The sequence below is a fragment of the Melanerpes formicivorus genome, unplaced genomic scaffold (genome assembly GCF_026170545.1).
Source record: "Melanerpes formicivorus ecotype bairdi unplaced genomic scaffold, bMelFor1.0.p_v2 SCAF_11, whole genome shotgun sequence".
Taxonomy (NCBI): domain Eukaryota; kingdom Metazoa; phylum Chordata; class Aves; order Piciformes; family Picidae; genus Melanerpes; species Melanerpes formicivorus.
In genome coordinates, this window is record NW_027142363.1 from 18970869 (window position 1) to 18985059 (window position 14191).

Below are 14191 nucleotides of genomic sequence, written 5' to 3' on the forward strand. Positions count from 1 at the left end.
AGGGCTTGACGAACCTGCCTACCCACAGCAAGTGAAAAGAGGAGAGGGACAAGTAGATTGAGATGGCTTCAGTAAAAGAAGCCAGTCAGTATTTTGGGAGGGAAGAGGAGTCAGCTGCAGCAAAAGCCAAACCCCATCCTGTGTCTGTAAGAAGAAAGTCTGCAAAAAGGGAAGAGCAGGTTTTTGCACTCACAAGGATGGGCTCTCACTATCCTTGACTTGCGAGCAGCAAGAGAGCAAGAAGAATGGATTTTCCAGGAGTAGCAGCAACAGACCAAAGCAAGTTATAGGTACACCATCCCAGCCAACTATACCCACATGCTCTGCCTCACTGGGAAGGAATAATACTACCAATACCACCAAAAGAGAAAATTCGGCATCCATACTACTTACAGGAGAACACAAATGGCATCTGCACCCAAACAAGATTTTGATGTTGCTTCTGTCTATAGGCAAGATCATCAGCTAACTGTAAGACAGTAGTATTTTAGTCTTTGCTTTTAGTAACCTTTTTACTGATGCACAGAACAGTTCTGAACAAAAAGGATAAAGCCAACTACCACTGGAAGATTAAGACATTCTTGTGCCTGATGGAACAGCTTAAGACTTACAGGTAGAGTACCTCAGTGTTATGTGCTTGGGTAAATTCAGAATCAGGAGCAAAATCCTACACCACCTTATCAAAGTAGTGCTAGCTGTTTTCTCTCTACAAACCTGCCACCATCAGCCCTTACAAGTGTGTGTAAACCACACCAAAGACCTAAAACCTGCATACTTAATGGTTGTTACTCAAAGCTCTACCTGCAAATAAATATTTCACTGGTCCCTCTAGAGAGCAGTTAGCATCTCCCAGACAATGCTGAAACCACCTTTGTACTGAATGAGAGACTGAAGAACAGATTAGGTTTATTCTGGCAAGGTGGGAAGTAGTGACCTGGATTATGTGGCTGGAAACAAAAAGGGAAGGCTGACTACATTCAAATCTAGTTGGAGTTCAAGCTAGCTTTTAGCAGCTGAACAGAAAACCATCACAGGAACATGAAATAACTATCTTGGAAGTTTTCAGCTGTCCAGTCTTATGAAGGACTGTGCAATATAAATGGACTGAAATGCTGCTTCTCAGAATCAGCTTCAGCAATTCTCAGCCATTGGGACTGAAGACCAGAATAAGAAAATTTTATCTTTCAAGCACTACCTGATACCCTAAGAGTTTTGAGCAGAGTTTTTCAGCATGGACATCACCAGGAGACATCTGGATAGATTCCAGTGCAAAACAGCCCTTAGAAAACCATCTTGAGGACTTCTGTCCCTCTACTTCTACAGAAGTTTATAACTTAGAGAGTACCATACTTCAACATGTGTTAACTGAGATCTGCTGTAAAGAACAGGAAAACACATCTTAGCCTATCTGGGGTTTTGTTACCTTTGATTTTCAAAGAGCTCTTTGATATGATGATTCTCTGTTTCTGAATAGTAATGCCTGAAGCAGAAGCCAAACATCATGGAATGCATTTTCTCTTCCTTTCACCTTTTTTCCTCTTCCAGGTTTGCTTGCCTCCCCTGCAGCTACCACAATAAACATTTAAGAGCTACTTTAGCCCTTTGGGTTCCCACTGCAAGAGGCAGGTGAGCTGGTGAGAGGTCAATTCCTACCAGAGCCCATCTGATGGACTTCCCCTCCTCTTTAGCATCATGTTTTTCTCTCCCTCTTCTCCCAAAGCCAGAGAGAGACAGGTGAGCTCTGCTGGAGCAGAAAGAACAAGAATGAATTACTACATTGAGAGCAATCATGAAGCTGGAGCAAGAAGCAGGATAGAGTATGGAAATATACATACACAGAAAAATACAGCCAGGTCTTCTGGATTCAACTCTAGCTCCTGGAGCTGAATTTGTGGGACACTAGGAAAGACCCTGCATGTTCGCTGTAATTTTACACTCTACCCTCAATGCCACTTTGTAGCCACCAGGGAAAAATTAGCAGTAAAGGAGATCCTGTTGCTCTTAGGTGGCCATTCTTAGGACCTTTTAAATAAGGGTGAGTGGATAAAAAAAGGGAAAGAAGAAAACACCATCAGAGAGGAAAATAAAATGCCAACATAAACAGACAAGAGTTAACCTACCAAGATATCAGTTTCTCAACAGCACAGGGGCGCCATTATCAGCAGATCTATGGCTTGCAGAGTTTTTACATCAACAGAGAATTCAGCAGTCTTCCAGGAGCATTACTGTGCTATTTTAAACACCTTTTGAGTTGCTACACGGCCTGCAAGCTTGTCACTATGCTTTAGGGAGCATTCATTACAAGGAACCTTGGTAGCATGAAGGCTTTTCTTACAGTCTTCAGTTTGTCTTCAGCATTACAAACGAACCAATCATGACAAGAATTGGATTTGAAAGTGGATGTGCTTGTACTGTGTAACATGACTTTCAGTTCCCTTCACACATCATTTTGAACAACTTTATCACATGAAATACACATTAAGATTCAAAGACAGGCTACCCTCCTATTCTTCTTAAGACACCCTTTGGTAGTAAGAGATTTAAAGGCAGACTGGAAACAGACAGTGATTATGGTGTAAGAACAGAGACTAAAAAAACAAAACAAAACAAAAACCCTCAGAGGGGAAATAAGCCAAATCCAAACCAAGGAAAACACACACTGCGAAAAAACCATTAGATTATAACGAGTATTATGAAAACCATGCCCTTCCCATGCATGTAAATCACAGAATCACAGAATGGCCTAGGCTGGAAGAAACCTTAGAGACCATCTACTCCAAGCTCCCTGACACAGGCAGGGACACCTTTCACCTAGCCCACGTTTTAGGCTGGATGTTAAGTAGAAGTTCTTCATAGAAAGAGAGATTGGCCATTGGAATGTGCTGCCCAGGAAGGTGGTGGAGTCACCATCCCTGGAGGTGTTTAGGAAGAGACTTGATGGGGCACTTGGTGCCATGGTGTAGTTGATTAGATAGTGTTGGATGATAGGTTGGACTTGATGATCTCAAAGGTCTCTTCCAACCTGGTTAATTCTATTCTATTCTACTCAAGGCCCCATCCAACCTGGTCTTGAACATCTCCAGGGAGGAGGCATCCACAACCTCTCTGGACAGTCCATTCCAGAGCCTTGCCACCCACATAGTGAAGAATTTCTTCCTAAGATCCAATCTAAATATATTCTCTTTCAATTTAAATCCTAAATGCCTCAATATTTGCAGCTATTTTCTTTTTCAGATGTTCTTTCAGTTCCACAACTTGACAATGCCACAAAAACCCAACCTTTCTGAATTAGAATTAACCTTTCTGCATACTTTGTCCAAGCAATCTCTTCCCTGTGCATCACAAACATTTTCATTCAGTGCCATAACTTGGCCTCACAGAGCTGTGAAACACATTGTGGATCACAACCTTACAATCCAGCATCCTTGTCCAGAACCTCATCAAAACCCCATTTACACTAAAGGAAGGTCACCCATTTATTTCACTGCACCATTAAACTGCTTCCTCAGTGTTGATAATTCCCATGTTTACTTACAACCACAGCACTTAATGCTACTAAACCCAAGAAACACAATGAAAATACTTACATCTATTAACAGACCATTGGAGAAAAGATACTGTGTGACTACAGCACAGTATTAAAAGTCAAGAAACTAAGGATAAAGGCCATGCCACACTGCCTCTTCCCTTTAGGTCAGAGAAAGGAGAACCAGCTTATCCATCATTTATTTTGGAAGCTAAAACTGGCTTACTCCTAACCAACATTTTAACAGCCACAACTGCAGTTTGCCAGTTTTCTCTCTGAGGTCTCTTTCTCTTGACACAAGGTGGGTCTCTATACACACAGTGGCGCCACATTCAGCATGATGGAGAGAGAGAAAATGACCAGCACGAGAAGAAAAGCACTTCCCATTAGATGACACCACCCTCCTGAGGGAAGGAGAATTAAACCACTGCACTTAAAACATGTAAAAATCACAGGAATGATGTGTGGATAAACACTGCAGTATTGTCCTGTTTTGGACTTTCATGGTCCTGGTGGACAGAAGGATGACCATGAACCAGCAATGTGCCATTGTGGCCAAAAAAAACCTAATGGCATCCTGGGGTGAATTAGAAGGGCTGCAGTTAGTAGGTTGAGAGAGGCTCTCCTGCCCCTCTACTCTGCCCTGGAGTCCACATCTGAAATCCTGTGTCCAGTTCTGGGCCACTCAGTTCAAGAAGGGCCTCAGGGAACTGCTTGAGAGAGTCCAGCAAAGAGCCACAGAGATGCTGCTGGCCCTGTGAGGCCAGGCTGAGTGAGCTGGGGCTTGGAGCAGAGGAGCCTGAGGGGTGACCTCATTCCTGCTGATAAAGATGTGCAGGGCAGTGTCAGGAGGATGGAACCAGGCTCTGCTGGGATGTCCAGGGATGTCCAGTGATAGACAACAAGAGGCAATGGGTGCAAGCTGGAGCAGAGGAGGTGCCACAGGAACAAAAGGAAAAAAGTTTAACCATGTGAGAGTGCCAGAGGATGGAGCAGGCTGTCCAGAGAGGTTGGGGAGTCTCCTTCTCTAGAGACATTCCAAACCAACCTGGATGTATTCCTGTGTGACCTGCTCTAGGTGCTCTTGCTCTGGCAGGGGGGTTGGACTGGGTGATCTTTCAAGGTGCCTTCCAACTCCTAACATTCTGTGATTCTCTGGAGTGAAAAGGAAAAGCCCTTCTGGTACAAACTGCCATTCAGCCTACTTTGGAGCACAGAGAAAAACGAACAAACAAAAAAAAAACCGAACCAAAAAACCACCAGTAAAAACCCCACCAAAACCCACACCCAAACACCCCCAAAGGACCAAACACAAACCAAACAAAACAAACCCAAAAAACCCCACAACAAACCCATTTTATTTCATATGTGTGGAATTTTGTCAGAATTATGTTTCTTTTTCTTCAAATGTAATTCTCTGCTGGATTTTTATTCCAACTCCATAACTAAGTTTACTCAGTCTGGAGTGTTCTTCAGCCTATCACTTGATTTAGTGCTGAAGGGAAAAAGCAGCAGGGGAAGAGGAGGAGCCCCTTTCAGCACTCCTGCAGCAGAAGACAACAGATCCAGGCACGCCACAGCTTAGACAAATGTGTATCTTGCCTTTTTTTTCCCCTCTTTAAATCAAAGCTACACTAAGAATCTCAGTATTCCACCACACCTCCAACCAAAGGGAACTGCAAACTACAAATATTTAAATACTCTGCTGAAGAGCTCTGCTACCTTCTGCTTGGCATGAGCCAAATAAGTTGACAGTTCAGAGGGACTGAAACAAGCAAGGTGTATTTCCACTGAAATTGAACCACAATATGTGCTCCAGCATCTGGCATTGACACAGACAAACCAATCAGACCTACTACAGATATACATACTATTTTCTTTGACTATTTTGGAGATGCACTTACAGTAGCATCCACAAACTGAAGCATAGTAGCATCCATTTTGATCCAAGGCATTATTTGCTTATCCTACTGAAACCTCAGGTATACTTGTCAAATACCTCAGAACGAATTCTAGGGCTTTGTTTGTTTATTAAAAAAGCACAACTAGGAAAGAGAAGTATCTAAAAAATTATTCATCAAAAGAAAGTAGATTTATGAAGCTTCATATACTTTCTTCTTCTAAAAAGAGACAGGCTGAGAGAGTAGGGGTTCTTCAGCATGAAGAAGAGAAGGTTCCAAAAGAGACCTTAGAGCAGATTTCCAGTACCTGAAGGGAGCCTCCAGGAAAGCCCCAAAGGGATATTTTACAAGGGCTTGTAGTGATAGGATGAGAGGGAATGGATTGAAGCTTGAGGAGGGCAAATTGAGACTGGAGATTAGGAAGAAATTCTTTCCAGTGAGGCTGGTGAGACACTGCAACAGCTTACCCAGGAAGGTTATGGGTGACCCCACCCTGAAGGTGTTCAAGGCCAGGTTGGATGAGGCCCTCAGCAACCTGGGCTGGTGGAAGGTGTCCCCACACATGGCAGGGGGGGTTGAAACTACTAGACAATTGTTGGGGTGCCTTCCAACCTAAGCCAATGTACAAATCTATGGAAATGGCTGGGTGCACAATGATGGCACTGAAGTGCTGAGACATAAAATCCATTTCTCCTATTGTCCAAAAAGATGCATTAATGAGCATGTGGAGTCACTAGGCAGCTGCCTCTGGCATGACACATGAACTCATAAGGCACCCCAATAAAATGCTTATCATATCAACCCAAGTAATACATGCTCTGTGGAGAGGTTCTCTTGGAAGGCAAACAGGAATGACTTTAAAAAGCAGCAGATGTAATTAGCAGCAAAGGGCTTGGCTTCAAAAGCTTGAACAGTTTCACCTATTTCTGTACTCAAAGTACAGAAAAGGGAATTTCCCCATTTCTCACACACCAGAAAAAGGCATGTGAATGCCCAGGACTATACCAAACACACATTTACTCTTACAACAGAATCAAGAAAGCTGAAGAAGTTTAATATTGTATGATGCAAAACCTCTTCTGTTAAATCACCACAAGAAATTCAGCTCCAGACTGTGTTTTCCAAATTACCCCAATCTATAAAAGCACATGCTGTAACACTGGAACAGACAAAACTGCACCTTGTAAAGGAATTCAAATTAACAAAAGCAAAATGCTAATAAGAGGTTGGTTTGCTACTGGCACCTTTATTTATGCCAAGAAAAATAACACAAAGCCACAGTGAAGAAGCAGTTGTTGGCACACTGAGAATAACAACGTAAAGCAAAATAACTCCTAAGCAAACAGCTGCCATACCTGTGCAATCCCTGAACAACATGGGGAATACTACTTTTAGTCATTACTACTTTGGAGCTGGGGCTTGGAGCAGAGGAGCCTGAGGGCTGCACTCATTGCTGTTATTAAAGATGTGCAGGGCAGTGTGGGGAGGATAGAACCAGGCTCTGCTCAGGGATGTCTAAGGACAGCACAAGTGGCACTGGGTGCAAGCTGGAGCAGAGGAGGTGCCACAGGAACAGAAGAGGGAACTTCCCCTGTGAGGGTGCCAGAGCCCTGAAGCAGGCTGCCCAGAGAGGTTGTGGATTCTCCTTCTCTGGAGACATTCCAAAGCCACCTGGCTGTGTTCCTGTGTGAGCTGCTCTAGGTGCTCCTGCTCTAGCAGGGAGGTTGGACTGGATGATCTGAGGTTCTTTGCAACCCCTAACATTCTGTGATTCTATGTTACACCACTTCTAGTCATCACTACTTTGGTCATTCTCCCTGAAAAGCTGCTGCAAAGCAAAGAGAAGCCTACCTGCTAAAGTGAAGTTTGTACAAAGATTACAGAAATGCTTTATCAGTCTCAGTGAGGAAGATGTTTGTCTGTATCACCTTAACACCACAAGAGCAATCAGCTTCTTCTTGATCAAAGGGAAAGTGACACAAACACATGAAAGCAGTAGCAAAACCCTCCAGACATTCAAGCATGAAAGAGAAACTGATGTCCCAGAATTTAGGGCAAAATATTTCCAGTTTGAGTTGGCATTCTGTCAGGGAAAGTGAGATATGCAAATAACAAACAGAAACTAGCACATCCTTCACAAGGCTTCGTATGGCAGAGGACACGGGTATTAGTTAGGACAACAAGTAACTCCTGCAAATAATTAATCTAAGAGTTATAGGAAGAAAACTAAGATGCGACCAAGAGGAATTTTAATATATGAAATTCATTACATCTGCAGAAAGCCTGAAATGTGTAAGCAATACAGCTGTACATCCACAGAACATACGAGGCCACTCAAGAAGAGAAACTCTTTGACTACCATTTAACTGCAATGAGAAGTACTTTAAGAACCTTACAACATTCAGACTCCTCAGAGTGCTGGGTGCTAGGATTTCAAGGGCTTGACAGTTTCACGGTACAAATGAAGAAAAGAAAGCTAAGCTTGAATGACCTCAATGATAGCCATGAAGTCTGGCAAATGTTACATTATTTTAGATAACAAATCATGTGAGCTTATTCTTTGGTTTCAATTTTAATGGTTAGATAAATTTCCACTTTGTGAAACTCGCTTACCTCTTATCTTTAAACCCCTATACATCATCATCCATCACTGTGGAGATAAATGCAGTGAAAGGTATCTCAACTCAGTCTAGGCTAATGCTATGAGGTAAAATACCTCTCTGATTAGCCAAGATTTCAAGTTACCTTTTTTTCCCCCCACAAGTACATTGGGAAAACCATGTTCTTACATGCACTGATTCCCATCAGAGAACCTATACAGGCAGGATCTTAGAATCACCCAGAATGGAAGGAAGCTCTAAAGGTCATCCAGTCCAACCCCCCTGCAGTGAGCAGGGGCATCCTCAACTGGATCAGGTTTTACTTTCCTAACATGTATGTCAAGTGATGCACCTTTTATTTCTGCAATCTTGGAATTCAAAGGCAAGACTTTTCTTTACTACAGTTTAATGACAACTAATTGGAAAGGGTTCTGACTTTTTTTCCTCCCTGAAAGAACAGAGGCAAAGTCTGTCATTGTCACAGCATTTAAAATAATAAAACACCTTGAGAGGTGTAAGAAGACAACCTGGAGAAGATGTAGCATATTCAGTTGCTCTGAACTAAAAGAAATACTTGCAAATGGTAACATCCCCTGAGAAGCAGCACATGAGCTAACCTTGAAGATAAACAACCTTGAACGACCACATATGAGAGAAAATAAAAGAGTTCCAAAAGCATTAAAAAAAAAAGAAACTAAGTATACTTTAAATCACTTGGGTAAATGGGAAATCACTTGGAAAAGCACTGCTATGGAGAAGAAAAACTGATACAGTATTTTAAAGCAATGCACCCATGAATTCCTTTCACAGAAAGTGGTTTTCACTGAATCACTGAATGTTAGGGGCCAGAAGGGACCTCAAAAGATTACCCAGTCCAACCCCCCTGCCAGCACAGGAGCACCTATACCAGATCACACAGGAACACATCCAGGCAGATCTTGAATATCTCCAGAGAGGGAGGGGAGACTACACAAGCCCTCTATGCAGCCTGTTCCAGTGTTCTGTCACCCTCACAAGGAAAAAATTCTTCCTCACTTTCACATGGAACTTCCTATGCTTCAACTTCCACCCACTGCCCCTTGTGCTGTCATTGGGCATCACCCAGCAGAGCCTGGCTCCATCCTCTTGGCACTCACCCTGCACATCTTTATCAACAGCAATGAGGTCACCCTCAGGCTCCTCCTCTCCGAGCTACAGAGCTCCAGCTCCCTCAGGCTCTCCTCGTAAAGGAAGCTGTTCCTCTCCCTCAATCTCTTTTGTGGCTTTTGTCAACTTCAGGATATACAGTCTAAGTTGGCTACACCACCTAATTTTTTTTCTTAAATCCTTTTAAGGTTGACCAACTTTTACTATAAGAAGAAAACAAAAAAAAAGTCTCTTTTGCTCTGAAAACCTTTCAGTATTGCAATCTCTCCAAACAGCTGAGCACATGTCAGTGGGCAGCAAAAGGGAAGAAGAGAGATTCAATACTGAGCAGCTTGTCCTTCAAACACAATTTAGTTGCTCCTTTTACTACCAATGGCAGTGGTAATAACATTTTGGTCACCTAACATTGTCCTTGACAAAAAGATCCCTGCAATGTAGCAGGTTGCAGCATCTCTATTCCCCACACCTTGGATTTCTGGGGTTTGGGGATTTTGGGCACTTGGCTTCTCAAATATTTCCTGTGCCACAGAATTTTGCTCCTTTTTGCCTCTTCCCTAGTTATTAAGAGATGGAAATAACTTCCATTACTGCAGGCTTCCTTGTTACAGCTTGATCTAGGCAGGCAGTCTGAAGTGATGGACACACTAAATCTGGTGCTTCACTTTCACTGTCATCCTATCAGTGGAGAACCCTAGAGATCAAGATTCAGATGCTGCTAGACAACTACAAAGTTTGCAAAGGGGAAATAAAGGCTGCAGCCATCAGCCCCCTTTGGGGGGCAACACTGTAAGAAAAAACATTTTATTCTGCAACGTGGAAGTAAGATTGTTTCTATCCCTAGGAACAAGATCATAGAATCAGGGTTGGAAGGGACCCAAGACCAGCATGTGAATTAAGAGGGTGACATGTCCACATCCATGCTAACAATCTGCATTAGTAGCCATTTGTGCTTGCTAGAAAATTGGTTTAAGCAAACTCCCAGAAAAAAATTGTCTCATTCTCTGCTGCAACTGATCCAAATCCCATCCACACCACTGTCTGTTAAACACACCAGACACAAGGACAATCTTTTACACCACATTATCTTCTAGCAGCCAATTCAAATACAGTAACAGATTAGGCTGGGACCAATCTAACTTGGTCATTGGTGTTCAAATGTCAATACTTGACCACAAGTGATTACATCTGTCTGTGCCTGTCCGTGCTCAACAACACATGACCCACCTGATATCATCTTCAATAATACCACATGCTGCCTTTTCTGTGGATTCCAATTCCTACAAAGGGTGAAAAATAGATGATGCTCTGGTCTATGTAATGAGCAAAGCTTTTTTTCTTCCCCAACATTTGCCTCCCAAGTTAGAAAGTATAAGGTAGAAAAACACATGAAGGAAAACGTCTGGGAAGAGTACAAGAGAATATTGGGCAGATTTCCTTATGCTTTATAGAGGAGACCAAAAAAAAAGGCAAATATCAATCCTGAACATCATTTCCATATGAAACATGGAAAAAATAGAGATCCAAGACCCAGAAGTAACCGCTCAACTGCAACAGCTTACAGCAGGTGCAGTGACTGCTGAGCGTGAGAGCTGGGCAAGGAACAGCAAATACAGGTGTTCCCAGCTCCCTACTTGGCTTCCCACACAGTGTTACCTCAGAGAAGTCAAAGATTTGGATTCATCTTCCTACTCCCATAAATTTTGGATAATAATACTTCCTTATCTCCCAAAGCAGTTGTAAACCTGCATTTAGAAACTACAGCAGCTTAGGACAAGAGGGAAATTAATTCCCTCTTACGCCCCAGGTTTAGATGGTTTGCCATCCACAAAGCTAAGGCTCATGTGAGATAATTAAAGGAAAAGTATAAGGAGCAGCTGCCTAACACCTTACTCACCACTCATGTCATGTATCCAACCAGTCAGAGGTCATGTGAAGAAAGGGCAGACAGACGAACCCTAACACCTTCACAAGGCTAAGAGCCTTGTGACCTCCAACCAGCCTTGTACCTAATATCTCATGGTGCTGGGGGACCTGATACCACCCCAGCACACAGACCTCCATCCACATCTCACACACGCTTTCACCCTCGGAAATCAGAGGTTGTCTTCACCAAGCAACCAGGAGGAACCTTAATAGGTACCATGCCTATATAAGGGCTCAGAGTGAGGCGTTCACACTCGATACCAGCTCAACCAGTTTGCTACTCGGGTTGGCCAACCAGCACAGGCAGGCCCAGGCACCGCTGGAAATAAGGGTTATAAGTCGCTCCCTCCCCGCTCTCCCCTTCGGGGTAAAACCAAGCAGCCGCCCTCCCCGGCAGCGCAGCCGGCGGTCGGGGAAATCGCGGCGGCACACGCAGCTTCTGCCCGGCGAGCCCGACCTGCCGCACAAAAGCCACCTCACGGCAAACACCTCCCGCACTACTAAGGCGGCACCGGACAGCGGGGGGCAAGGGCGCTTCGGGGGCCTCGGGCGAGACCCGTTCGCTCTGCGTGTCCCCAGGCGCTGCCAACCGCCGGCTGCCCTAGGCGCCGGCACCCCTGCGGCTCCCGCGGAAGACAACGCGCCTAGGGACCAGGACCTGGGGACCAGGACCTGGGGACCGCGCCTCTACGGACCGGGGCCGGACCCCGCTCCGCGCCCCGCGGCGGCCCCGGCCCGAGATGGCGGCCGGACCCTCCCGCTGCCGCCCGCTCAGCGCCGCGTCGGTCAGCACCTGCCCGGCAGGCGCGGGAGCGACCGTCGTCTGCCACCCCCCGGGGCTTCGGTAGACCTGGCCTGGGGGCAAGAAGAGGACGGGACGGCGCTAGGGGCAGCTAAGAGGAGCAAGCGGTGGAGCCGCTGTCCTCCAGCACCTTGCGGGGCCACAGACTCATCCCATACCTGTCGCCCGCGGGTAGCTGCGCGCAGCTCCCGGCTCCGCCATCTTCCCGGGACGGTGGTCACAGCCTCAGCCTCGTCCTCCTCCTGCCGCCGCCGGGGCTCCGCTTCGTTCCGCGGCGCCCAGCGGCCACCGCACAGGCGCACTGCCCGCCCCGCGGCACCTGACACAGCGCGGCGGGCGGGGGAGGAGCGGGAACAGGGCCGGGCACGGCGGCCGACGGCTGCCTGGTGCCGTTCGGTGGCGGCTCCTCAGCCGGTGCCGCCTGCGCAGGGCGGGGCGGCTCCCGCGCCGGCAGGTGCCGCGCCCGCCCCGCCTGGCAGCGCTGAGGGCGGGGTGGTCCCGCTGGTAGTCACTGAGTAGAGAGAGCCTCGCCCCAAGCTGATGCCCGCTGTGCCAGGCAGGGTGCTCCCGCTGGTAGTCACTGAGTAGAGCCTCGCCCCAAGCCGATGCCTGCTGTGCCAGGCGGGCCGGAGAGGGCCGGTCCCGGGCGCTGGGGTGCCTCTGGCGGGGGAGGCCTGGGCCGCCCCCGCGTGCGGCCCGCCCGATCCGCCTCACCAGCTGCCTGCCCTCTTGTGCCGTGGTTCTGCGACCCTTCAGGTGAGGTAGCGGGACCGGGGCCGAGCCTGTGCCTTTGACGACCGGGTGTGTTTAATTAGATTAACCCCGGAGAACCAAACAACGCGCCCTCCAGCTTCCCAGGAGGTTCTGCCGTATTCTCCATGTGTTTCCAGATTTTTCCATCCAGGAGGTGGTGTGTGCTGTCGGCAGTCACATGCGGCCTCGGCTGAGTCGATAGCACTGAAGAAAGGCACAATCCTTGTCCTCCTCCTCTGGCTGCTGCTGGTGGTTCTCCTCCCAGGGCTGTCTGAGGTGTGGGCCCGGCCCTGCCCTTTAGGCCAGGCTGGCCTTGCTGTGCAGTACTGTTTTGGCCTCAGAAGAGGAGAAACAAAGAAACATTTCTATGCTAGCAGTTGAAACACTTCCATGAATCTGACAGCTTGTATATTTGCTTTGCTCCTGCCCTCCCATTTTTGCAGCTCCTTGCCCATGTGGGGACACCAGCCCTCAGGGGGATGCACATGGCCTCCAGGCATGTGGCCTTGGCACATCTCCTGCTCCCCTGCTCAAAATGTCACCAGAAAGAAGTCCCCCCTTGTGTTGAGATGGAACCTCCTGTGCTGCAGCTTACACTGGAACAGGCTGCCCAGAGAGGTTGTGGAGTTTACTTCTCCGGAGACTTTCAAGGCCCTTCTGGATGCGTTCCTCTCTGACCTGAGCTAGATTGTATGGTCTTGCTCTGGCAGGGTGTTGGACTTGATGATCTCTTTGGCTCCCTTCCAACCCCTGACATCCTGTGATCTCATGAACTGGTGCCAAACACCTTATTGCCTCAGATTCATTGCCAGTTTACCACAATTGAAATTTGGGACCTCTTTAATCCCCTTGTTCATTCCTGGTCTGTTTGTTTTGTTCTTTTGTGTCTAACAATTGCATTCCTGTTACATTCTTTATCTGAAAATACAAGCCCATAGCTGAATATAAGGATGGAGAGAAGGGAAGTATTTTCCATTGTTTGGTTGGTTGGTTTGTTTTTGGAAAGCATTTCCTTTGGTATTCTTGATGTGCCTCCCAGTAAATTGCTATTTCTTATTAAATACAAATTGTTCTGTTGGGTGGCTAATCAACAGCTTGTCTTATATCTATACATTCACGTGATGTCCTTGTGTTCAACCAGACAGATTTTGTTAGTGACAATCATTCCTAATGTTGCCTTATCAGTGAAAGACTTCATTTGTGTTGCTCAGAACTCTGCCACATTGAAAAAGGTGACATTTTCCTGCCAGCTGTTTCTCAGGCTAAACTTCTATCAAAAATGCTCCACTTAAAATGATTCCACTCCTCCAAAGATGATTTTGCATTGTTTTGCTCCTGTTACAGAAGAAAAATCCTACCTCTACTCCTCTAGCTGTGCCTCCTGATTTCCAGGGGCTCTTTTGGCAGCAAAACCAAAAGCAGGGAGACTCTCCTGTAATCTTAATTAATCTTTAGCTTCTTGGTGTCTGACTAACACCAGGGAAAGAACAGCGGGTCTCAGTGAAAGCTACATGGCTTTAGTGACAAGGGAAAGCGAACA

The 14191-nt window shown here is 46.2% G+C and overlaps 1 protein-coding gene across 8 annotated transcripts in view; it reads right to left on the reverse strand.

Moving 5' to 3' along the window:
• The window catches only part of MAP7D2 (MAP7 domain containing 2), a 96326-nt gene extending 84048 nt beyond the window's left edge, over positions 1-12278 (reverse strand). For 3 of the 8 annotated variants that reach the window (XM_068144754.1, XM_068144757.1, XM_068144756.1), the window contains exon 1: positions 12057-12277. In XM_068144754.1, coding sequence (XP_068000855.1) covers positions 12057-12099 — 43 coding nt within the window. In that variant the 5' untranslated portion in view covers positions 12100-12277. Of the gene's footprint in view, positions 1-10397; positions 10447-12056 lie in introns of those variants that run through there. The other 5 variants (XM_068144759.1, XM_068144758.1, XM_068144760.1 and 2 more) reach the window with 3 other exon arrangements.
• Between the last annotated feature and the right edge of the window lie 1913 nt (positions 12279-14191).